Genomic DNA, 27,307 nt, shown 5'->3' with positions numbered 1-27,307 from the left:
AGTCAAACACAGCTTAGCAACTGAACAAAAATAGGTGGCTCAGTGGTGGAGAATCCTCCCAAGGCAGGAGATGCAAGATACACAGGTTCAATCCCTGGGTCAGGAAGATCCCCTGGAGAAGGAAATGGCAACCATTCCAGTATTCTTGCCTGGAAAAGTTTCCACAGCAGCTGGAGTCAGTGAAATGGGGTGGCTATTTAAAGCTCGTGGATTGCCTGTCATAATTTTTATCCCAAAGGAACGGTTTTAATACTTTAAAATAATAATTTGATTATTGCCAAGATTATTTTTCAGAAAAGAAAATGTGTTTTGTTTGAAAGCATATGAAGATTTCCATGCCAATTTCACCATCAGTGTTACTGTGCCAGAGCAAGTTAGTATTTGTAAAGAATTCATCCTTATGTCCAATCCATTTCCTTTTAAACCTTTTTTTATGGAGCTTTGTTTCATACGTAAATCTCTGGCTTTAATGGCTTTGGGGGGAAGTTGTGGAAATGAAAAGTAGTAATGTTGTGTGTGTGAGATAAAGCAGGGGTCTCTGAAAGAGAGAACTTTGTGCACTGTGTTGTCACTCAGTCATTAAAAAAGTTTAGCATGAACTAGACATCAGCTCCCTCATCCTCACATTCCTTTTGTTAAATGGAATTTGAATGCTTGCCATGTTTAGGTAGGTCCCAGCCACCATGCCTGCCCTGTGGTTGCAGGGGAAAGTGGGATAAAGATTAAATATAAATTACTGCAATTGATATAACTGCTTACCACAACCAATAAACTTCACTGGGATGGTACTCAAAACCCTATGTGTGCCGTGGACCCCAGGTCTGTGACGGCGCTACCCAAGCTAAGATTGATGACCTAACTGAACAAATAAATTTCTTCTTTTCTTTAATCAGAGCAGGCCTATTAAACAGTTTGCCTCAGAAAATGGCGCCCAGCACACTACTAAGGCAAAAAGCAGGAACAGTCCTCAGGATGGTCAGTTTATGTGGCAGATACACTTGCAAAGTGGGCATTAAGCAGAGAACCAGCAGCTCACTGGTGTCCCTGGATTCTAGGAACCTCAGAGACCTCCCCGGCAGAAACACCTCCCATGCACTCTGCCACTTTGCTACCAACATAGCCCTGCTATCTTAAATTCTACTCTTGGGACTCACGACCCTAATTAAATAATTAAAAAAAAAAAAAAAAAGAACAAGAATCCCTGGAAGAAATCCAAGAACAAAGCTGTATTATTACCCTTCAGCGTGATTAAAAAAAAAAAAAAAAATCAAAGGTCTGTCTCCAGTGATTTTCTGATATTGAGAACCTGGGATTGAACCAAGAAAAGCTCTACTTTGGGGTAAAAGCCAGGAAGGGTAAGACTGACAACCTGAAAGGGGACATTCTGACTCTTGGAGGGCTACAGAAAGTCTAGGTGAGAAGGATCCAGGAAAATGAGGCGGTACGTGAGCCAGAGGACACTCAGAACCCACTCCCCACATCCATGCACACACTCATATTACCTAGGGGGCTTCCCTCTCTCCCCTTCTCCCCAACAACAGGCTGCGTGACTTGAGTCCGCCAACATTCCACTAAAACCTAGAGGTTCTACACTTTACACACTTCAGCGAAATCACATACACAGACACCGAACACAGAATTTAAAGGCAAACTGTTCTGATAACTTTAAAAAGAGAGCAAGAGAGACAAGTTTTCCTAATCCTGTGTCAGTTAATCTCTGCCAACCTGTCACAGCAGTACTATCACTTTTCCAAGAGGTCAGGGGTGCTGTTGTGGTGAGACTGTGTGGACTCGCAGGAGGTGAGGTCTCTGAGGAGTCTTTTCCTCGTTCAGAGGTGTCTGCGGGTGAGAATGCAGTGGTGGGAGCAGGTAAGGGGCCACCTGGAGTCGAAGCAGAGAGCTCTTCTGTTGTGTTCCATCATGTTCACAGGAGATGCAGGAAGGAGAAAACAGACACGTGAGTCATACCCCAAATCACACCGTCTGAGCCTGCCAACTCCCCCGCCCATTACTGTGTGTACATCAACACACACGCATATACGTAAATATATACACACACCATACTGCCAGGAGCCGTGGTATATATGTGTATATGGGGTGTGTATGTGTATACATATGTGCACACGCATATATACAAATAAAGATGCGTGCAGAGGTATAGACAGAATATGTAGACATGTGTAACACAAGCTACAAAACAGGGGCTAAAGGTGAAAATAGGGAAATGGAATCAAAAGCAGTAATCCTCTCCCCGCCTCTTACTTCACTGGTGGATTCTGTCTGAAGCACTCAGGTTCAGAAGGATGAAACACAAAACATGAAGATGATTAAAAGAAACTATAGAAGACTGATCAAGGAAAAGGATAAAGAAAAATAAAGTTGAAGAGGTTCATTAGGAGGGCTAGGGTACCAGGAGATAAAAAATGAAAGACAAATGTTCTAAATGCACACGCTGATTTTTTTAATTAATCAGATCCAAACAAACCACAGTGCCATGTGGCAGCCTGGATGGGAGGAATTTGGGGGGGGGGGGGGGGGGGGGGATGGATACATGTATATATATGGCTGAGTCCCTTTCCTGTCTACCTGAAAACTATCACAGTATTTTTAACCAGTTATATGCCAATACAAAACAAAAAGTTTTTTAAAAAATTAATAAAATGGAAAAAAGAAATTCAAACAAAGAGTGAGTAAAAGACTGGAAAACAAAGTTCACAAATATACAAATGACCTAAGTCTCCAAAAAAATATTTTTTCATGATAACAAATGAAACATCAGTCTGAGATGCTGAGGTAACATTTCCCCCAGTTTCAGTTCACTTCAGAAAAAAAAAAATGTGGCGAGGGGGCGGTGGAGTAGAACAGTGCACCGCCGAGATGAGTGCGCAGTGGAAGAGGCTGCAGGCAGGGCGAGCAGGAGCCATGTGCCTGAGGCTGCAGCACGTGTGCACTCTTCCTCGGTGAGCAGGCTTCCTCATCTCAGAGGAAGGGGGAAGTACACCCGCTGTTTAAAATAAATAAATAAATAAAACAACACGGTGATCTCTGACTAATGGGATTATAGAGATCCATTTTTTTCTGAATTTTCTGTTTAACCTGCGTTTACTTCTATGAATAGCAAATTTCATGTTATGCAATATCTAATTCATGAAAAGTTGAGTTCTATCACAGAAGCATTTTGATTCATTCAGTTCAACAGAACGAAGAACAGAAATGGAAGATCGGAGCAAAGGATTAAGGAAACAGAAACAGCAAACGACGGAAGGAATTCGCAGCTTCAGTCATCAGTGTTGAAGGTGACGTGAAATCCATTTTTCACCAAATAGCTATGAAATCTGCCTGAGTCACATGGAATTGCCCCGAGGCCAGAGCGCCGGAAAGATCACAGAACTAGTCTGTAATTAGAGGCAGGGCAGTTGCTCCATGTGGTCTTTGCCAAAGAAAGGCCCCAATCCCTAAAATGTCATAACCTAGGACGGAGGAGCCTGGTGGGCTGCAGTCCATGGGGTCGCTAGGAGTCGGACACGACTGGGTGACTTCACTTTCACTTTTCACTTTCATGCATTGGAGAAGGAAATGGCACCCCACCCCAGTGTTCTTGCCTGGAGAATCCCAGGGACGGGGGAGCCTGGTGGGCTGCCGTCTACGGGGTCGCCCAGAGTCGGACACGACGGTAGCGACTTAGCAGCAGCAGCAGCAGCAGGACGTCACAAATAAGGAGTTTAATTAACAAACTTTCATCCACAATGACACGCCAACACATCCAGCTGAGTAATAAGCAAGTGGCACCTTCCTGTCTTCAGCGTCAAGGGCTAAACCTAAACCTTAGGGTCTCTCGTTGCCAAGTGTCGACTGACAGCAGGGGCGTGGGGCCGGGAGAGACTGGAGGAGGGCAGGGGCGGGGAGAAGAAAGAAGCGGGGGAGGAGCTGAAGATTCTGCCCAGTAACGTTAATCCACAGCCATCACTACGGACTTGACCAGGGTCTTGTTTTTAGGCTAAACTAACGTTTGTGTCAGCAAGGTTCCAGTGAGCCCTTCTGCTTTCAGGAAAAAGGGACTGGTTCCCACTGATCGTATTCTCGTACTTGGGAGAGAATATTCTGGCTTGCATCCGGGGCCACTATTTTCACTTACCCGGTTTCACCGTTTGGAGGCTTGCTGTGATGGGTCCGTGCAGAGAGCGTGGAAACTCTCCCAATAAGGTGAGGGTCACCTACTGTTTTAAATGTTCCCTCTCCTTTCCACCCCGTTCCCATGCCCTCCGGCAAAAGTAACCAGTTTCTGTGGTCGAGACGAACTTACTCTTCTGTAAAAGGTGGGTATGTCAGCAGGTGGGAATAAACTGATTGATCACAATCTGCTATGCTTCAGTGACTTTCATATATTTATAAGACCTCTCTGCCATGGGCTAAAGTTTCTTTAGGGAGCGGACGCATATATACCTGTGGCCCATTCGTGTTGATGGATGGCAAAAATCATCACAATATCGTAAAGTGATTATCCTCCAAATTAAAATTCTTTTTTAAAAAATAACAAACAATTCTGAGGCGATTTCAAATGTGCCTCATTAGAGCTGTGCTCTATAACTGTTAAACCAGGGTTATCTTAGGGACATTACCTATCTTCTTAATGATTAATGTTATACGGTACCTATAACATATTTTCAATAACATTTAACCAGTGTAATTTATTTTTAATCGGATGTAACCTAATTTTTCTCTCTCCTTTGACATGTGAAATATATGAACTAACTGTCAGCATCTTCATTGCTTAAATTTAATTTACCTCAGGATTAGGACACTTGTTAAAACAGTTTGGGTGTGACAATACAACTTGGAAATGATTATTTAAAATATCTCGATACTGTCAAAACTTTTCTGTTGTAGGAATTTATACAGATATATATATAATTATGTTTAAAATTCTAATTTATCATACAGTTTCCTAACTATGAAGCTCTGCAATCTGACCAAAATAAATTGGTTTCTTTATAGCAATAAAATTTAAAAAGAGATTGAAAACTTGCCATATGGTTTACTGTCAGGTGTAAGAAAAGCTATAATTTATACACAATAATTCATCTACAAATAATATGTTCAGGTAGTTATCAAACTTTATAACTTTCAAGTAGGAATATTAAGAACAAGAGAATGTCAAGAGCCATTCATGATTATAAGGCTTGTCTGTATAAAACAATTTCACTAGAATAGCACAGAAAATTTTATCAACATTAAATATACAAAGTTAGCAACAAAAAGTAAAATAAGTAAAATGTAAATACCTTGAGTGGAAGGACGGGTAGAGTTTCCTGAAAAAAGGAAAAGAAACATCTCTTAGAAATTTTCAAATTTCACACATACATATGTAAATATATATATATACATACACAGCATCTCTTGGCACCCCACTCCAGTACTCTTGCCTGGAAAATCCCATGGATGGAGGAGCCTGGTGGGCTGCAGTCCATGGGGTTGCTAAGAGTTGGACACGACTGAGCGGCTTCACTTTCACTTTTCACTTTCACGCATTGGAGAAGGAAATGGCAACCCACTCCAGTGTTCTTGCCTGGAGAATCCCAGGGACGGGGGAGCCTGGTGGGCTGCTGTCTCTGGGGTCGCACAGAGTCGGACACGACTGAAGTGACTTAGCAGCAGCAGCATGTTGATTCACATTCACACAGTCACAATTTTCAGTACCTTTTTCTCGGTGAAACCATAGCTATTCTCTTAACATCGTGTTTATAAAGCCAAAGTATGTAAAAAGTACCCTATTAATATTAGTTTTTGAATTCTTGGGTAAAATAAAAATAATAGGCTAAAGAAGACCTATTGGAATTAATTTCAAGTCTGCAAAAAAAATCTTAAAGGACTTCTGGAAAGTTTTTCGAAAACGAATTCCTTTATTGAGATGATAAGTATTGATTGCTTACTATGTTCTGTACATTATGCCACATTCTAGGATTAAATATGATCAAGATAAAGAAATTCTCTACCCTCAATGAACTTAGTCCAATGTGAGATATACACAAAAAAGATAAGAAAGAAAAAAGAAAGAGAAAAGCCATCCAGTGTGATGACAGACGAGAGGAAATACGACATAGAAAAGAATATGCTGCTGCCAAGTCGCTTCAGTCGTGTCCGACTCTGTGCGACCCCACAGAGGGCGGCCCACCAGGCTCCCCGGTCCCTGAGATTCTCCAGGCAAGAACACTGGAGTGGGTTGCCATTTCCTTCTCCAGTGCATGAAAGTGAAAGTGAAGTCGCCCAGTCGTGTCCGACTCTTAGCGATCCCATGGACTGCAGCCCACCAGGCTCCTCCGTCCCTGGGATTTTCCAGGCAGGAGCACTGGAGTGGGGCTCCATCGCCTTCTCCGAGAGAAGAATATGAGGATCACCTAACGCAGACTCCCAGCGTTGGTGGCTGGCGGGTGGAGGAGGTGTTGGAGAGCGTTTCTCGGTACACTTAGCCTGTGAGCTCAGGGATTACGGTCAGCTACTGTACTGGGGTGATGAGAGCTGGATTCCAGCCCATCGCAAGGCGTGGATCCATCCGCCCTCTCAGTAAACAAGTATTGAATAAAAAGATCCTGTCGGTTCTCCCCCAAAAGACAGGCAGCTGACCTTGTGAGAGGGTAGCATAACGCGTGGGCTGGTATTTAAACTACTTCCTGCCTCGAGATTTTATTTTCTGAGGACAAACAGATCTGAAAAAAAAAAACCCTCTCCCCTCAAAAACACCATCAGAGGTGTGTGTATCAGCGAGGAGGGTCCTTCAATTACATTCCCTGGTATGCTCTTCAAAATAAAACATATTCTTGTATTAGGAGATCAAACCAGTCCACCCTAAAGGAAATCAGTCCTGAATATTCCTTGGAAGGACGGATGCTGAAGCTCCAATACTTTGGCCACCTGATACGAAGAACTGACTCACTGGAAAAGACCTTGACTCTGGGAAAGATTGAAGGCAGGAGGAGAAGGGGACGACAGAGGATGAGATGGTTGGATGGCATCACCAACTCAATGGACATGAGTTTAAAGAAGCTCCGGGAGGTGGTGATGGACAGGGAAGCCTGGTATGCTGCAGTCCATGGGGTTGCGAAGAGTCGGACATGACTGAGCGACTAAAATGAACTGATTTTATAGACAGATAGACACACACATATATACTATACATTATTTATGTAATATGAGCTTCCCTGGTGACTCAGATGGTAAAGAATCTGCCTGCAATGCAGGAGACCCAGGTTCGATCCCTGGGTTGGGAAGATCCCTGGAGGAGGAAATGGCAACCCACTCCAGCATTCTTCTTGGCCTGCAGAATCCCATGGACAGAGGAGCCTGGCAGGCTATAGTCCGTGGAGTCTCAAAGAGTCCAACACAACTGAAAACTAACACTTTTCCACTTTCATATATATAATGTTCATTACACATAAATATTTAAGAAAATATTCAGGCACTACAGCAATGTAACTGGAAAAGACACTTTCATTTCCATAAGCCATACCCACTAGACTACAATTAAAATATTTCAATTAGTTTTTAGAATTTAGCTATAATTTGCAAGGCGGGAACACATATAAAGACAGTCTGCATGAAGTAGACTAGTCAAAAATCTAAGTCATAGGGAAAGGACATGTGTGTATGGAAAGTGTGTTAGTCGCTCAGTTGTGTCTGATTATTCGCGACCCCATGGACTGGAATCCCCCAGGCTCCTCTGTCCATAGGATACTGCAGGCAAGAGCACCGGAGTGGGTTGCCGTGCCCTCCTCCAGGGGATCTTCCGGACCCAGGGATCAAACCCAGGTCTCCTGCATTGCAGGTGGATTCTTTACCACGGAGCCTCCAGGAAGCGCCTCTAAGGACACATCCACGCTCAGAAGTCCCCTGATGACTGTCCCACAAATGAACACAACAGACACTTGTGTGGAGGTTATCTCCCCAGGAGAGATAAAGAGAGGATAGAAATTGCCTGGTGGTCCAGTGGTCAGCACTCCATGCTTTCACTGCTGAGGGCTCAATCCCTGGCCGGGGGGAACTAAGATCCCGGAAGCCCAGAGATGAAGCCAGACACAAACAAACAAACAAAAACCACAACAAACAAAACCATGATAAAGTAGCGGAAGGTTGGAATTGCGTCAATATTGAGAGGAGACTGAACTACCAAATGTCTGTACAGTTTGTTGACGCCCCATCCTAACTGGCAATTCTTCCAAAATTACATAAGCAGTGATTTCAAGTGTCTGTTGCACTTCGTGCATCAGAACATTAGCAAAATCACAGGCCGAAGGGACTCTGCTGAATCCTTTTCACTAAACAAGAAGACCTGATGAGAAGGGTTGTGTGAGATATTTAACTACGTCACCATTTAGCCATCTGGTCAATGCGTTTGGTCACTGAGGGATCTGATCGGCCAACGAAGGTGGCGCGGTTACCTGTGTTGTGTGATATAGGCAGGCAGCTCTCTTTATACCCAAATTCGTGTGTGATTAGAAAGCAACCACCTACTGTTAGTGGAATCAAACAGACCTGGAAAAGCAAATAAGATATCTGCCTAAAGCACTTAATAACTTATGTATGACAGGTACCGATTTAATACTGTATATATGTGCCCAGTCATTCAGTTGTGTCCAACTCTTTGTGGCCTCATGGACTGTAGCCCGCCAGGCTCCACTGTCCCTGGGATTCTCCAGGCAATAATACTGGAGAGAGTTGCCATTTCCTCCCCCAGGGGATCTTCCCGACCCAGGGGTCAACCCTGCATCTCCTGCACTGGCAGAAGAAGGCTTCACCATTGATCTCCCTAGAAAGCTATTTAATATTAGGAGGTTATGCTAATACAAATAGCATTACAATAGGTGTCAAACTTACATGAACAATACGGAGAAGGTCTGGAAAACAGGTGAAGAAAAATGTGTGAAATAGCCGTAGGAATTACGAAAGTACATGCTTAGGATGTGACAGTCAAGAGAAGGTATCAAGATTTTTCCTTTTTTTTTTTCGCATTGAATGGTCTCTTGGGTTCCACACACATACATCATATCCAATAAATATAATAAAATAGAGCACCATTAGATATCAAGTGTTTCTGTGTGTTATAATCTGACTTTTTCTCTTCTGGGAATAACATTTCTTACCCTTTAAAAAATATATATATATATGGTAAGAACTAGTTTTCACCGATTAGACAAAGGACTATTTAGAAGTATTCCAGTAGGTGGCACAAGAGCACCAAAAATCTGCAAATCCTTTCCTAGCATTCCCATCCCGCTGCTGTGAATCACCCACGGAACTGACTAGGTACATTAAACAGATGAAAATGGAGATAACAGGCCACTTGATCTTCAAAGCCGTGTTATTCTAACACATGTCTTGTTACTGAATTTACCTTTCCCAATATGCTTCTTTTACAACTCAAAATGTTTAACTGATTGCAAATCAAAGTTACCTTGAAGTCACACCCCTAAGTCCCCCACCAGAGATTTCAGCAAAAACTAGGAATCAACTGAGTGAAAATGACATTTCAAAAGACATACTTGAGCTTTAAATACCAACTATGCCTATAACCACCACTGCCCCAACCCCCTACTCCCTCAGAAGGGATGGAACACCATTTCCAAAGGGATCCAAATCTGTCTCGTTTGGCAAATCTAAGAAAGGTACAAGGACAGAGGGGTGAGCAGAAGAAATGAAATAAATGCTGATTTTCAGGATCTAGCCTCCAATGAGTGGTTGCATGTTTTGAAGGTAAAAATGCACATCTGACCTCTGTAAACACAAAAGCAAAATACAAAAATGGAAAAGCAAATCAAGAACGCCCCCCAAAAAATACAGGTCAAGTAAGACAGATATGTATGGTTTTCCTTGCTTACTAAGGCATGATAATAACAAAACAGAATAATAAATATAAAAGGATTCTACCTTAACTTACTCTTTAAATGTATGAGCAACAAACAGCAAATCCAACAAATATATCCAGTTACTCCGCGTCTATGGCATGAGTCTTCATGCAAGTGACAAAACATTGGCTAGACTTCGGAAAATTGTAGGGGGTAGTCTCTCCTTCCCTCCTTCAGTGAATATAATAATTAGAGCAACAGTTTGCCAAAAGCTGTGTATTGGAGACTCTGCAAGCCTCTTCTCATGGTTTTGCCCTTAAGCATCCCAGCAAGTCAATGAGTCAGCAGTTATTTTTCCTATTTTACAGGGAATGAAATTGACACTGAAAGGAGATTAGCAAATTGTCCAGTTGCGCTGAGCAAGTGGCAGACGTGAAGAAGACTGTCTGATACTAGTTCTCCTATTTTTTATGCAGAATTTGTATTAAAACATAGCTTACATTTTTTAAGTGTCTAAAGTCCCATGAATAAAATAGTTGCTTCTTACCACCAGAAAATCATTTTAGATATTCCAACTGGTAAAGGAACATAGGATTTTAATATCTATTGACATGGAGCTCTTTTGACAGATAAGGAAACTAAGGCTCAGTGAATTTTAATGCCTTTTTGATTTCATGCCATGTAGAAAGACTTGGAGATTTATTGGTGATTCAGTGGTGAAGAATCCACCTGCCAATGTAGGAGACGTGGGTTCAATCCCTGGGTCAGGAAGACCCCATGGAGAAGGAAACGGCAACCCACTCCAGTATTCTTACCTGGGAAATCCCTTAGACAGAGGAGTCTGGCGGACTACAGTCCACGGAGTCACGAAAGAATAAGACACGACTTAGCAACTGAACAACATGATTTATAAGCTCCATCAGTTAGCACAGATCTTCACATCCCTTTTGGGAAGCCTCATTCTTAGATGCAATGGGCTTCCCAGAAGCATGGACTGAAATCTTTAGGAAGGACAGAGACCAGAATAAGCAGAAGAAAGACCCGGGAGAGACAAGAGGGTGCAAGGAGCAGACAGACCACTGGAAACTGTAATTCTTCTCAGAAATGAGACAATATTCTATCCACGAACAGAAGGAGGAGCACTAAAAAGCAACATTTCAAGAACAAGAAAGGAGGTCAAGAGATACTGGCCAAGATCTTCAGGAAAAACAAACAGCAGGACAACAGGAAATACCTGTTAAAGACGGTCAAGTAGCTCCGTGTTTGTGTTTTCTTCTGGAGAGCTGGAGGCTGCTAACTAACAGGTGGAGGGCCGTGGCCTGGTCTTACTACAGACCTCCCAGTCCCATCTCATCAGAAACCCCAGAGAGGAGGTGGCACTGTCCTCTTTTAACAGAGGAGGTCTCAATAAATAAACACATGCAAGGCTAAAGAACTCCTAGCAGGAGTTTGGTTTTAAATGTAGATATGGTTCTAAACGGAGAAGGCAATGGCACCCCACTCCAGTACTCTTGCCTAGAAAATCCCATGGATGGAGGAGCGTGGTGGGCTGCAGTCCATGGGGTCGCTAAGAGTCAGACACGACTGAGCGACTTCACTTTCACTTTTCACTTTCATGCATTGGAGAAGGAAATGGCAACCCACTCCGGTATTCTTGCCTGGAGAATCCCAGGGACAGGGGAGCCTGGTGGGCTGCCATCTATGGGGTCGCAGAGTCGGACACAACTGAAGCAACTTAGCAGCAGCAGCAGCATGATTCTAAAATGTCCCAGGCTTTTTCAACTACACACTGCCATAAGGGAAACATATTTAATGCTCAATCCAGTAGTTACTCTAGAGAGACCCACGATGAGTAAAATGCCATGTGTGAACCATCAAAGCGGGATTCAGAGTAAGTCATACATTGAAATTTATTTTTTAAAAGCTGAATGATGGCTGTGAAAGAGGTAGCTTCTTACTTAGAAACAAACAAAAAAAAGTGATGGGGGCGCATGGAAGGCAAGGAAGGGTGTGAACAGAACTGTGGTGAGCTAACAAAACTAAAGCCAAGCTGAGGGACATCCCTGGTGGTCCAGCGGTTACGACCTCACCTTCCAGGGCTTGCGGGTTCCATCCCCGGTCAGGGATTTACATGCCTGTCACATGCCTCACAGTCAACCAAAACATAAAACAGAAGCCATATTATATAATTCATTAAAGGCTTTAAAAATGGTCCACATAAAAAAATCCAATCTTTAAAATAAAAATAAATAAATAGAACCAAGCTGACACCTTATCCTTCAGTGTGTGTGTGTGTACTCAGTACTGCCTGACTCTTTGTGACCCTGTGGACTGTAGCCCACCAGGCCCCTCTGTTTGTGGGATTTCCCAGGCAAGAAGAGTAGAGTGGGTTGCCATTTCCTTCTCCAGGGGATCTTCCTGATCCAGAGATCGAGCCCATGTCTCCTGCTTTGAAGGCAGATTCTTTACCACTGAACCACCAGGGAATCCCCTTATTCTTCAGTATTTGTACACAAAGCTTCAAGGAAGGGAAAATAAAACATTCCTGAAAATGGTTTACTCTTATTATGTGCATGCTTTAAAACTAAACAAACAAGCAAAAAAGTCTGTGATCAAACCTACATCTCCTAAAAGAGGTGGGATATGGGAGAGAGAGGGTGGTGGGTGGGCTTCCTGGGGCCAGGGGTTGACAGCTGGCTGCAGGGCTGGGCACTGATCCAGGTCTGGGTCAAGGTCCATGACTTAGCACCCACAGACTTTTTTTAAAAAGGAACCAAGAGTGAAATCTAAATTATAGTGGGTTGGCCAAGAGGTTATGGAAAAACCCAAATGAACTTTTTGGCCAGCCCAATACTATCTTCTAGTGAACTAAACACTAGACAATAATAAATAAAGAGGAGAAGGACGCTAGGTTGCAGCGAGTCTGCCTAACCAACCTGTCTCCCCTCTGGCAAACAGGATCCCTAGGTCTGACCAGGCTGCCCAGAAGGGAAGGGAAATAAAAGCAGAGTCTGATAACACGCGCTACTAACTTCTCATTTCCCCTTGCTGAAAACTCCGAACAGAAACACTTGATTGACTTTCAAAATCATTAAAGGAACCTGGCCTAATGGGAAAAGCTCCCCTTTCAAACAGAAGAGGTTCTCAACACGCTCTTCTCATCAGAAGGCTGTTTGCACAGCGAAGAGCAGCCTTGGTGGCTTTTCTGCTCTTGTGGTTTCTCCTCCTCCAGGGTACTTCTGTTTTTCTGATTCTGAGTCTTTATAGGAAAGGAAGAGGTGTAGCCGTGCGGTTAAGCGCGCAAGCCTTTGCAAATGGTGCAGCGCGTTGCCATGGCAGCGTGGGCAGCGGCCCCAGCCCGGGGTTAAACCACAACTTCTCTAGTTGATGGCGAAGCCGGCTGATAAGACAATGAGCTCGTGCTGCAGCCCTGAGTTTCAGAGCTCTCTGTTTTTGTTTCAATGAAAAGGTGTTTCAAGGAGAAGGTTGAGAATTAGGAGGGTGGTTTGTACCCCTTGGAAGCACTCCGTTTGGAAAGGCGTTTGCCGATCATATTTTAATGAGAAAAAAAAAATAAGTTAAATCCAAGCTCCTCTTCAATAAAGTAAAAAGTCACCCTCTCTTGGGCCCGCAGTGAAATTGGATTCATTAGTTACATAATGCCGCTTAGAGAAAACAGGTTCCAAAGAAAAAAGTAAGACAGATGTGCTTATTTGTAAATAGAATTCACACTCCTTTAACCTTAAGGTTATGAAATGACCAAAGAGAGCAGAGGTGAAAATATTTCACCCAGTGCAGAGTTCTTTATCATCACCTACGAATGTTACTCTCCCGCTACGACGCAACACATCACACCCTTTGCAAGCAAATGTTCTGAGCTAAATATGTTCAGCAACTTCCTTAATATCACACTTGAAGCCTCCTGAAAGGTCACGCCTGAGAACCCAGAAATGTATAGGTGAGTTCTGGTCCCTCAGCCACGTTACCAACCGGCTTCAGCCCCGGTTAGGAACCATTTTCCATGCCGAGTGTTTCTACCAACTGCCCTGATGTTGTTGTTCAGCTGCTAAGTCGTGTCCAACTCTTTGAGACCCCGTGGACTACAGCACGCCAGGCTTTCCTGTCTTTCACTATCTCCCGGAGCTCGCTCAAGCTCATGTCCACTGAGTCCATGATGCCAACCAACCATCTCATCCTCTGCTGCCCCCTTCTCTTTCCACCTTCAATCTTTCCAACTGCCTTAGGTCTTAGCTGAAGATAGTTAATGATATATAAAATATTAAAACAGCATATGAACACCCATAAATTATCAATCCTGGAAAAGGTCATGAGATCATTTTTATTGAATGTTTTCAGGAAGATTCATATTGGGTCAGTTTCTTGGGCCTTTGTGTCTCAGGAAATTTTCCTCTCTCTCACGTAAAAAGGAGCGTTTTTGGAATACCTACTTTCTTTGGAATATCTCTGTGGGGGTGTTAGAACTCTTGCTTCAAAACTGAGAAAACGAGGATGCTGATAGTTTGAATAAATTGGATTAAATGAACACACAGAGTGAGTAAGTTAACAGTGCAAAAACTCAGTCCCACCTCTGCCAGACAGCAAAGAGCCGGCATTTTTTATCAACCACAGAAGGCCACCCCCTGGCACTGCAGGATTCAGAGCATCCATTTCACATTACTCTTGAGCTTTGGCTCAGCCTCCATGAATATCTAATACCTGGGCTCCGAGCTTCTTTCCCCAGCCTTTCCCCTAGTCTGACCTCGTCCTATTTCACCAACCTTTACACTCGGGCCTAAACTGTGAACCAGCCCCCCACTTCCCCATGCATTTTAGATACAGCCACGAGGAGTCCACTTTTACAATGTACTGATATGCTTGATTCTTGTCAAAATAACTTAGTAGAAGATTCCAGAATCTTTACTGTTATTATTGAAAGCCCTTCCCAATCTATCTCCAAATTGCCTTTCCAATGACATTATCGGTATGCTGAAATGAAATTACTTATTTAACTTCAAATTCAGTTTAAGTGCAATTTATTGCAACCAAATAGGGTTTCAGCATACTTCCCCACTCCCCTTTCAGTTTTCTTTTATCCTAACCTGGAGTATCTTTCCTTCTTTTAATGACCCTGAGTCGTGGCCATCCAAGACTTGATTCAAAATCCAACCTCATGACAACTTTCCTGGTCCCCTCAGGTCACCAAGGTCTTCCAGTGTTTAGAATAATAATGATATATGGCACTCACGGGCATATATATCATGAGTAAACTTATCTATTTAGTTATCTCTTTCCATGGAATGTGCCAGTTAAGGTCATAGCTGTTTGAAACAGCACAGGATGGCTTGAATCCCTCCATCTCCACTCTCCAGCTGTCTGACCTTGGAAAAGTGGCATATCCTCTCTGAACATCAGTTCTCCAGTTAATCTGTAATATCTACTAGGGCTCTATGTCTGTTAGGTAAGACAATGTGAAGCACTTAATGAGTGCACTCAGCCCCTAAGTAATCACTGAGCCCTTTCTCACTTAGGGACTTACATGGATAACGACCACTGTTTTTCTCATGAACACCATGATTATCACCTTTGGGAATCTGACTTGTTAACTCTATCTGTGTTCCTTAAAGTTGCTGGTGAATCGTCAGGCCTTGTGTGTTACACAGTGACTATTTATGGAAGGTAAATAATAAATATCTTGGGTTTTAGCCTTCATGCAGTTCGTACATGGTAACACAACATTGAGCAATATAATTCTGAAACTCATTGTAAGATATGGGATGTGTAATTGCTCATTTCATAAGACAGCACTGTGGTTCCTCTTGACATGTTCGTGTGCTTCCACATTTTCCTGCACATCTCTATTTACGTCCTGCACTGAAGACCAAAATGCAAACCCATACCCACAGCAAACCGAGCTCTGCATCGCATTCACAACGACCTGGTGTTGAATCCTAGCCAGCCACTTAGGACCTCGAGCAGACTGAATAATATTTGTGAGCTTTGTTCTCCTTGTGTGTGGAGACAGAATCACCACACCTCATGTACATGTAGGTACAAACGATTAGATGGAGTAATACTTGTGGAGGGTTCACAAAATGCACAGCAGGCACACAAGTGGTGTTGAATCAACGTTCATTCCAATGACACCCATCCATCACTCTGCTTTTTTCACTTGGTGACTCTCAGTAGTCCTAATTTTCAAAAAAGAGTCAGGAATCCAGGGGTAGTTAAAGCTACCATTTTAAGAGGCTCTCAGGGCTGAGTCATCTATTCATTAAATTGGCACTCCAAATCTCATTTTATTTTTCATTATGAGTTGAGTAAGAATCTACATGTGCCTACTATCTTGAATTCTCAATTTTTGCAGACCTGTTGTGCAATTAATGCAACTTGTGCTGGGAAAGAAAGGAAAGACTCTGAGCTCCACCCAGAATATGTCATGTGCCCTTAGCATGGATGTGCTTTTCATATCCAGGAGTGTGTCTTCTATATTTCTTTTGCATTCTCCTCATCCCTTGGATGAAGGACTATTGCTGAAGCTCCAATACTTTGGCCACCTGAAGCAAAGAGCCAGCTCATTGGAAAAGATCCTGATGCTGGGAAAGGTTGAAGGCAAAAGGAGAAAGTGGCAAAGGGTGAGATGGTTGGATGGCATCGCCGACTCAATGTACATGAGTCTGCACAAACTCCAGGAGATAGTGGAGGACAGAGGAGCTTGGCGGGCTGTACTCCATGGGGCTGCAAAGAATCGGACGTGACTTAGCAACTGAATAACAACATCCCCTGGAGAGCTTTGAAGAAATGTTATCAAAGAAGGGCTTATGAGTGAAAATAAAGATACCAGCCCTCAAAAACATGTGGTTTCCTAATGACCCATCAGCTGTGATTTCTGTCTCGGGCAAGCAGTGGAAATGGCTGGGGCCCATGGGTGCTGAGCCCCAGGCCTCCCTTCCCAGAGGTGCTCAGACACCAGCGCCACTCTCTGGGACCCAGCCTTCTGGCCATCACCCAGAACACTACCCTGAACCCCTCACCTACTGACACAGATCTTAAGTTGTATAATAGTGATAGCCCATGAAAGACTTTTCTTCTTGCCTCTAACTTACGTTTATAGGATATCAGAGGCTAACGCAATACTGAAATACTAAGTGGTCCTAAAGAACTATGGGAGTACTATACAGCTCAAGCTTCTGTCTGTGTGTCTCTGTTCTTTGTAGAGTTAATATAGCAACACTGTAAATAAGTTGTATGCACACCAAAAGATAGTAATAGCAGTTTGCTGGATGGAGACAGGCCTGCCTTCTTTTCAGCCTCACGTCCAGTTCACTGTCCTCCTTACCGACTGGCCGAGGCATTGCCCAAGTCGAAAGCATACCAGAGGCTTTCATGCAAGCCATGCTAAGGTTGTCACTCTTTTAAAACCTCCAGATATGGCTTCATTAGACCTGAGTCCTCAAGTATCCAGTGCCAGCCTGGGGGCCCAGACAGCACGTCGACTCTGTGTATTGAGCTGAAACTGGTTTGGCTGAATCTTGTTATTAAAAAACACAACAGCATCACAACACTGAAGAGCGGGTGTGCAGTGGCCAAAATAAAACGCCTCATCATGCGTCTATTTCTCACTGCAGCTGCGTCTTGACTTACTGCTCACATTAAGGCGCCATTTTCATCTCACAGAGCATGCATACCCTCGAGTTTGGCCCTCAATCCTGAGGCAGGCGTGGACTGTGGGCAGGCAGAGCTCTGGAACGGTGCTTTTCACAGGCTTTGGTCATCCTTTAAAGTGAAGGCAGCAGTGACAACAGAAATTGGCCCACCCATTTCAGATCCAGGAACAGAGCCACTGGTCAAATAAAGGGGGCATTCAGGGTCGGGAAGCCTGAGAGATCCTCTGGTGCTCTAGTGGCTGAGACTCTGTGCACCCCTTCATAAGGCATGGGTTCAAGCCCTGGCCAGGGAACTAGAATCCTGCCAGCTATAAGGTGTTACCCAAAATGTGTGCATGTGTGTGTGTGTGGGTGTGTGTAATAAAATAAAATGGATATAGAGGTCTTCTTTCCTTTTATAAGTGATAAAATGATCCAACAAAGACAAGCCACATGGGTTTGAATTATCAGTTCATTAACATATTTGCATAACTTATACCTAATTTACAGAGATAGAAAAATCATTTTGATGCCTGACTTATAATAAAAGAAATCTGGTTTCTGGCCTAGTACATCATTTCATGTCATAGAACAAAAAAGTGTACTTGGGCTGAGATAATTCTGATGGAAATCTCATGAGAAGCTCATAGATTTAATTTTTTCACATCCTTTTTCTCCTTATGAGAATCTATTCCAATAGACCCTAGTGAGGGGGAAGCTGAGGCCACAATTCAGTGAATTCTTACTGTAATGAAATATTATCAATGGTATTTTTTTTAAAGAATGAAAGTTAGATGCGAATGAAATAAAGGTAAATTGGAGCACATTCAGTGAGAAAGCACTGGGTTGTTTTTGGTTTTTGTATTATAAGTTCTTGTTTCATAGTCTCTCACCTATCTCAACAAAATTACATTTTCTTTAAAATTTAGATTTTGTCCCTGCTCGCTCAGTTGGTAAAGAATCTGCCTGTAGTTCAGGAGACCCTGGTTCAGTTCCTGGGTTGGGAAGATCCCCTGGAGAAGGGAAAGGCTACCCACTCCAGTATTCAGGCCTAGAGAATTCCATGGGCTGTTTAGTCCATGGGGTAGCAATGAGTCAGACACGACTGAGTGGCTTTCACTCATTTTCACTTTCTCACAAAAATGAATTACACATCAAAAAACTACAGTTACTACAATCTTACAGTGAGTGGAATCGAGAAATGTTAAAAGTTTTCCAAGGATGACTGGAAAAAATTTGTTATAACCGAAATCAGGCCTTCAGATTACAGAAATAGTTAAATGAAATTCACATGCTATATAACTGTTAATAGATAATTTTAAAGAATTATGCAAACTACTGGGGGCACTGCAGAGTCTCCAAAAACGGAGTGGGAATTCTGGTAGAGTGGTTTTGCAGTATACGGTATGATTAAAGTTTTTGGTAAATTAAATTGAGTCACTTTGGTATATGCATGGGGAAGAGAACCTAGAAGTGTATGCATCATTATATTAACTAATAAATATTTTAACTGCTTACCTTATTGTCCATCTATTTGCATACTTCTGTGTCTACATTGTTATTGTGAATATATTATATTTGTAATTAGAAAATTAATATTTGCTGTGTGTTAAAGAAGTTCATTTAAAGCTACCTTTAATCTCTATATTTTCTGCTGATTGATTTTGAGACAATGATTGAAAGACTATGAAACAGAACATAGCTATGTTTTTAGAAGTGAAGGGTCACGTTATACAATATCCTCAACTTGTGGATTCTTGAAAACTGCTCTGAGAGTTATAATAAATCAGAACAATGGACCCACCGTGAATCTTAGAACATGTAGCCACATCTTTTGAAAATGGAGAATATAAAATAGAATTAGAAAAATGGGAAAATATTTGAAATGGCTTAGAGCATCCCTCTCAATGTAGAAATGACAGCGACAATGATGATGATGAAGGTGAGGGCACTAGTTAATGCTGATTAAGCTCTTGCCCTGCTGGTATGATGGACTCCCCCAGTGCTTCAGCGGTAAAGAATCTACCTGCCCATGTAGGAGACACGAGTCTGATCTCTGGGTTGGGAAAATACCCTGGAGAAGGGAATGGCTACTCACTCCAGTACTCTTGCCTGGGAAATCCCATGGACAGAGGAGCCTGACGGGCTACAGTCTGTGGGGTCGCAAAGAGTCAGACACAACTTAGCAACTAAACAACAGCTACTGCTAGTATGACATCGGGGAGCTTAGACGGATAGTCTTCCCTTAAGGTGGCCTCCTGACACTCTGCTCAGCCAGGACGAGGTCAGGATAACCTACCTCCCTCGCTGCTCCTCCAGATAACACCAAAGCCACTGGGTCTTCAAGACCATTATTTCTTTAATATATGTCCCATGGGGTGCTACGTGGCATCCTCCAATTACCGTGGACTGGACCACCATGCAGATAATGGTCCAGGCTAAGTGGGAGGGGGGCTCAGAGGCTCTGCCTTCCACCCATGGATTTAGGTCCCGAGAGTAAGATTTGCCTTCTTATCTTAATACTGGATGGATAAGCCCCATCTGTCCGTAGTTTGGTGAAGAGGAGGGATCCGTAAAGACTCAGAGGCAGAATAAGCTTTCCAAGTCACAGGCAGCTGCTTTCAATGTCAGGGATGCAAATGTGAAGCAGGAAAGGGCCAGCTACAGAAAGGTCATAGCAAAGACCCGGTGGAAGTTTCCATAAGGAAATCTGTACCCACTGATACTTGAGTGAGGGCGTCTGTGATGGAGGTACTACCTGCATTTCAGAGGGGAGGTCAATGCCACGTTGATGAGGACAAGTCACTGCGGTAACAGCCTAGCTGCAGGGTGGCGCATATGCCACTGGGGGTCATAGGACCCCAGTGACCCGCAGTGAGCCCCGGGCTCCAGCATCGCTGTGAGAAGTGACCCGCAGTGAGCCCCGGGCTCCAGCATCGCTGTGAGAAGTGAACAGCGCACTGAGTGTTAGTGCTGTGAGTTACTCAGTCCTAAAGGAGGCTAGTTTAATAGTAAAATCCTCTTGATAATTACTCATCATTAGTATCTACGTTCAAGAGAGAGCATCGCCGTTCAGTTGGTCCGTCAGACAAACCCCAGTTCAAATTCATTCTACAAGACACCTGACCAGTAACTCTGCAAAAGTTTCAAGATCATGAAAACTAAGGGAAGACGTTAAGAACACTCACAGGTCCGAGGAGACTGGAGAGGCTTGGTGAATAATTACTGTGCTGTTCTGGACTGGACACCGCAGCAGAAGGAGGGCATTGGCGTTAAAAACTGGTGAAATCTCAACGTCTATTTCTCAGTTTTGACAAATGGACCGTGGTTATGTAAAAGGTTAAAATTTGAGGAAGCTGAGTGAAAAGTGGATGGGAACTCTCTTGGCAACTTTTCTGTGAATCTAAAATTATTCCCCAATTAAAGGTTATTTTAAAAAGCGTTTTATTTTTATGCTTCTGAGAAACATAAAGATTGTCTTGCACTCCTACAGAGAATTACTCTCGAGATTCAGAGGAACTTTCGTGGCACATCTGGTAAATGCTTGCCGTCGTGGCTCTGTCCTCGTGGAATTGCAATGCAGATGCTGTAAATAGCCACTGGGAAAAAGGCCGCATTGGATACTGGGCCGTTTTAGGAATCATAAAATTTCAGGACTGAAAGATGCAATAAAGCGTCCTTAAATATCTACTTAACATGAAGCTGCTTTAGAAAATTCCTGCACACTATGTGTGAGTTCACCCTTAAACATCTTTATAGAAAACGTACTCACAGCTTTTTATAGACATGGACACAGCATCCGTCACCTAACAGAAGGGATGGTGGGTTTGAGACAATTGCTCCAGGTTCCCATGGAAAGAGGACATGGCCTTCAGGCCAAAGAGCCAGTGTCATTTCTACTACAGGTAAGGAATAAACAAATGCGGGGAAATAAACCCTGTGGGTGAAGAAGATAAATCTGGATTCTGTTGAAAATGTGTAAATATAATTTTTTTTCAGAGTGGTTTTTGATGGCTACTTTATGGTATACCAAATGAATATATGAGTTTACCAATAGAGCTTATAAATAACTCTACTTATTTTTTAGGGTTTTTAGCCCCTATATGTTTACACAATTCACCATGGCATGAAAGTCATTTAATTAAAGCAATGTTTGGAGAGAAGTATATCATGAACATCTCCCAACTATAAATTTCTGAAATTTGGGTTTACTTTTTTAAAAATATCAGCAAAGTAAATACATATATGAAGCGAAGTGAAATGTTAGTTGCTCACTCTTTGTGACCCCATGGACTGTAGGCCGCCAGGCTCCTCTGTCCATGGGATTCTCCAGGCAAGAATACTGGAGTGGGTTGCCATTTCCTCCTCCAGGGGAATCTTCCTGACCCAGGGATAGAACCTGGGTCTCCCACTTTGCAGAAGGATTCTTTACTGTCTGAGCCACTAGGCAACCATATATGGATAGATAGACAGACAGACAGATAGATATCACAAACCAAAAGATTTATTTGTGGAGAAATTCTGCTTCACTCTGAGAGCATATTCTTCTGTGGTCTTCCATCATATGTTGTTAATTTCTAATAAGAGACTGTGTTCCTTACTATCACTGGAAGAGAGATAAACATGAACTCTTTCATTTTCTAAATAACAAACTGAGAGACTGGGGCTTTGCCCCTATAAAGGAAACAGCCCAAACAGGGTCTTCTTGTTTAATAAAATCCAATGTTTCACTGTTAATTCACTCAATGCTGCTGCTACTGCTGCTAAGTCGCTTCAGTCGTGTCCAGCTCTGTGCAACCCCAGAGACGGCAGCCCATGAGGCTCCCCCATCCCTGGGATTCTCCAGGCAAGAACACTGGAGTGGGCTGCCATTTCTTTCTCCAATGCATGAAAGTGAAAAATGAGAGTGAAGTCGCTCAGTCGTGTCCGACTCAGCGACCCCATGGACTGCAGCCCACCAGGCTCCTCCATCCATGGGATTTTCCAGTCAAGAGTGCTGGAGTGGGGTGCCATTGCCTTCTCCGAATTCACTCAATACATATAGTCAAATCCCTGTTGTATGCAAGACGCCGTGTCTGTGACGCCAGGGAAACGCAGCCTCTGGTGTCGGGTGACATCCAGCCTAGTCGACATGTAGTCCTAGTAACACTGGCGCCTGCGTAGCCCCTGTCATGTACCGGCACTCTCACACCCCATTTCCAGTGTCTGTGTGAATGTGCCGTACGTATTAGCTTCCTCGTTCATTGCAATCATGTGGCGTGTGTATAATTACCACCCCGACTCTGGAGATGGAGACGGCACAATAAGGTACCGTGAATAATTTGTCCAGGCCTATTCAGCTCGTGAGCAGCAGAGATGGGATTTGAGTGCAGACAGCAGGGCTTGAAGTCAGCTCTCTTCATCACTGGCTGTAACCACACAGCATCATGCGAAGTGCCTTAGTGGAGCCGAGCACAGCTGACCGCGGCAACCGACAGACAACGCCTAACCCGACTCTGGGGGGATAAAGGAAGATGCCCTGGAAACAGCAGTGTCTAAGCTGAGAAGGACAGGCTGGAGCTGGCCAGGGAGGAAGGATGAGTCTTTCAGAGAAAAAGACCAATGAGGCCCCGAGCGGAGAACCTAGAACATTTCAAAAAAGTGAAAGCGGGAGGAGAGATAGAAAGGGCTCGAATCTGGAAGGGAAACTGCTCTGCTGGTGGAAGGCCCTCCTTATTACACACTCTTCTCCTCGGGCAACCAGACCCGCGGGGGCGCTTTCAGCAGGTGGGTGACCCGTGTGTGGGTTCCGAGTGGAGTTCAGGCAAGACAAGGGCACGGGGTGGGAGCCTGCCAGATGCTCTCCAAATGCTGTTAAAATGCCTTCCGCTGCAGAGGCGGGGAAAAAGAAACCCTCAAACAGAATAAACACCAAGGAATTTACTGGTTTCCCCCAAAGGGTTAATTCAGTGCGTCCACAATGGTATCAGAGTCCAGGTTCCTTCCGTAGATTCTCTGACATTCACAGGGTGTTGACCTCACTGCCCTCAAGGTCTCAAAATGACTAGGTGCACCGTCTCATAAAACACAGATTGGAGACAGGAAAGGTGCCTCGCCGTCCCTTTGCTTCTTCTTAAACCTGAGGACAAGGTCTCCCCAAGCCCACTTGATGTCTCATGGATCTAAATCACACCCCTGTTAAAGGGAGAACGTGCATCACAAGCTACTCTGACCCATCAGGTGCCGCCACCCTGAAGCAGCCAGGTTGAACCAAACTTTATCGTACGGAAAGGCATAAAAAGATGAATAAACAAAAGAAGGCAAAACCCACTTCTGTTTCTAAGAAGTTCTCATTAGCAAGAAAAACGCAGAGGTGTGGGGTTACAAACTCAGATGTTTCTCTTAAAAAAAAAACTTTTTATTTTGTACAGGGGTATAACCCATTAATGGGCTTCCCAGGTGGTGCTAGTTAGTGGTAAACAACCCGCTTCTCAATGCAAGAGACGTGAGACCTGGGTTCAGTCCCTTGGTTGGAAGATCCCCTGGAAGAAGGCTTGGCAACCCAGTCCAGTATGCTCGCCTGGGGAATTCCCTGGACAGAGGCGCCTGCTGGGCTACAGTCCATGGGGTTGCAAGAGAGTCAGACGTGACTGAAGAAACAGTACGCACACAGGCATAGCTGATTAACAATGCTGTGATCATCGCAGGGGAACAGCGAAGGAACTCAGTCATACATATATGTGTATCCATTCTCCCCAGACTCCCCCCTCGCATCCAGGCTGCCACATGACATTGAGCAGTCTCAGAGGGCTCGACTGTAGGAAGCCAGGTGGGCTGCATTGGAGCTATGGCAGCCAGAGTGGACAGGAGTGAATATTTCAAGACATACAAAGACTGTCGACTTCGGAATATTTTATAAGTGAAGGCTGAGTAAGAGGAATGCAGACATTCAGAATAGGTTCTAAGTTTCTGCCTTCCAAACTCACTGTGTGAAAACTGATAGGATTCCTGGTTCAGGGACTGCAAGAGCAGAGTAGGTTAACGGAAGAAGGTTTTGAGTTGAGTTTTGGTAAAAGGCTGTTCTGAGATTCCTGGGAGACGGGTTCTAGGTGTCTGGTGTATAGTTGGACAACTTGGGTCTTTAAAACAGAAGAGACAGCAAAACTTGAGACACAGACCTAGAAGCCTGGGAGGGAGTGATCACTCCCAGAAAGATACCAACACCAGTAATTAAGGAGCCAGCCGAGAAAGGGGAGCCGGAGGACTGAGATAAGGAAGAAAGCCTAGAGAAGGTGGTTTCATGTTTCCTGCAAACTAGGAGAGGAAAGAGATTCAAAAAGAAGAAAGCCAAACATCTGGGAGGGGTGGAGTAAAATAAATGTTCAAGCTTGGTCCGCAGGATTTAATTCCTTAGAAACTGGAAGATGGGTGGAGGGGGGGGTGATGTTGGTGTGTGACTGTGAGTAGGTGTAGAAACTGGAAGATGGGGGGGTGGGGGTGATGTTGGTGTGTGACTGTGAGCAGGTGTAGAAACTGGAAGATGGGGGGGTGGGGGTGATGTTGGTGTGTGACTATGAGCAGGTGTAGGAGCTGGAAGATGGGGGTGGGGGGGATGTTGGTGTGTGACTGTGAGCAGGTGTAGGAGCTGGAAGATGGGGGGGGTGATGTTGGTGTGTGACTGTGAGCAGGTGTAGAAACTGGAAGATGGGGGGAGGGGGGTGATGTTGGTGTGTGACTGTGAGCAGGTGTAGAAACTGGAAGATGGGGGGAGGGGGGTGATGTTGGTGTGTGACTGTGAGCAGGTGTAGGAACTGGAAGATGGGGGGGATGTTGGTGTGTGACTGTGAGCAGGTGTAGAAACTGGAAGATGGAGGGGATGTTGGTGTGTGACTGTGAGCAGGTGTAGGAGCTGGAAGATGGAGGGAGGGTGATGTTGGTGTGTGACTGTGAGCAGGTGTAGGAGCTGGAAGATGGGGGGGGATGTTGGTGTGTGACTGTGAGCAGGTGTAGAAACTGGAAGATGGGGGGTGGGGGTGATGTTGGTGTGTGACTGTGAGCAGGTGTAGGAGCTGGAAGATGGGGGGCGAGTGTTGGTGTGTGACTGTGAGCAGGTGTAGGAGCTGGAAGATGGGGGGTGGGGGGGATGTTGGTGTGTGACTGTGAGCAGGTGTAGGAGCTGGAAGATGGAGGGAGGGTGATGTTGGTGTGTGACTGTGAGCAGGTGTAGGAGCTGGAAGATGGGGGCGGTGATGTTGGTGTGTGACTGTGAGCAGGTGTAGGAGCTGGAAGATGGGGGGAGGGGGGGTGATGTTGGTGTGTGACTGTGAGCAGGTGTAGGAGCTGGAAGATGGGGGGGGTGATGGTGTGTGACTGTGAGCAGGTGTAGGAGCTGGAAGATGGGGGCGGTGATGTTGGTGTGTGACTGTGAGCAGGTGTAGGAGCTGGAAGATGGGGGCGGTGATGTTGGTGTGTGACTGTGAGCAGGTGTAGGAACTGGAAGATGGGGGGGTGTTGGTGTGTGACTGTGAGCAGGTGTACGAGCTGGAAGATGGGGGTGGGGGGGGATGTTGGTGTGTGACTGTGAGCAGGTGTAGGAGGAAAGCAGTGAGAGGGTGGTAGGCGGGTTGATGGGAAGTGAGGGTGTTGACTGTGAGGTTGGAAAAATCTTTACAAAGTCTGTGACCAAAGAGCTAGAGAAGAAAGGCTTGCAGGGACGCCGAGTGGAGAGGGGCTTCTTATTTGTTAATCACACTTTCACTGCGATTACTTCTCCCGGAACTGTGTTTTGATGGTCACATTGACGAACTGTTCTGGAGCCTTCGTGGCAGAAAGCTTTAAAAAAATGTAATGTAATTACCTCTGGGATGTATCACGTACTAAATCCATTAGGAAAAATTTTGGCATTTAAACCTTTGTTTTTAAATATAAGTGATGAATGTGTCTAAGCTATCTTCTGTTGTTTTTTCTGCATGTTTCTTCAATGGTTTTTCCTTATATTACAAATCTTTAAGCCTCAAACTGCTTAGGTTTCACATTTAGGAAGTTAAGTACACTTTTTATGCTTAATAGGGCTATATAACATTAATCAGTTATCATGAATTTTGGCTTCCAGTGTTTTTCAGTATCTGACATAGTTACCATGAATTTTAAGCCTGTGTCTTTCCTTAAAAGTGCTAAGGAAATAGCAAATAATGCAAAAACTTGAAAAACAAAGGAAAATATCTTAAAAGAAATATTTCACGTTTAAATCTAATTGTATCACCTCTAAAGAAATAAGTCAATGTACATCTCAGCCTTTATAGCTTGAAAAACTCTTGATCAAACAAATCAATTAACCCCCTGCACAAATGATGCCTACTGGTTGACCTTCCAAGTCATCAAACGATTTCTGAGTGAAACAAAGGAATTAATTTTTTTCCCCCTAAGCCTAGAATAGCTCTAGTTAAAGTCAGTTACAAATATGCTGTCCTTTTCGCCATAAACACACATAAACCCACAGGCACACAAAAACCTCATCTGCCAAACACAGTGGTTCATTACCAATTGGTTAAAGGTGATATTAAAGACCAGTGGAGGTAAAGAATGACGATTCTCAAATTCTCAAGGTTTAAAAAAATCTCGCAGGAATCCCTTGGCGATCCAGTGGTTAGGACTTGGGGCTTTCACTGCCAAGGATGTGGGTTCAATCCCTGGTTGGGGAGCTAACATCCCATGAGCAGGCAGACCTAGCAGAAAAAACAAAACCAGATCTTGTTTTGCGGCTGAAGCGGGAGGGAGGGCACACACGGCATCACAGGGGAACGCCGGGTAAGCAGGTGGGTGGGTGTGAGCCCCAGCAAAGCGGGCAGA

The 27,307-nt window shown here is 44.1% G+C and overlaps 1 protein-coding gene across 1 annotated transcript in view; it reads right to left on the bottom strand.

The window, feature by feature from the left end:
• PTPRC (protein tyrosine phosphatase receptor type C) overlaps positions 1 to 27,307 on the bottom strand; it is a 132,093-nt gene that overhangs the window by 69,435 nt on the left and 35,351 nt on the right. Inside the window, exons 2-3 of the mRNA XM_052654011.1 lie at positions 5,283 to 5,309; positions 1,726 to 1,905 (exon numbers count right to left, since the gene is read on the bottom strand). Of these exons, the coding sequence (XP_052509971.1) occupies positions 1,726 to 1,905; positions 5,283 to 5,309 (207 nt within the window). The remainder of the gene's footprint in view (positions 1 to 1,725; positions 1,906 to 5,282; positions 5,310 to 27,307) is intronic.

The sequence above is a fragment of the Budorcas taxicolor genome, chromosome 16 (genome assembly GCF_023091745.1).
Source record: "Budorcas taxicolor isolate Tak-1 chromosome 16, Takin1.1, whole genome shotgun sequence".
In the NCBI taxonomy this organism is placed as follows: domain Eukaryota; kingdom Metazoa; phylum Chordata; class Mammalia; order Artiodactyla; family Bovidae; genus Budorcas; species Budorcas taxicolor.
This window is presented reverse-complemented; position numbering and strand designations above follow the sequence as displayed.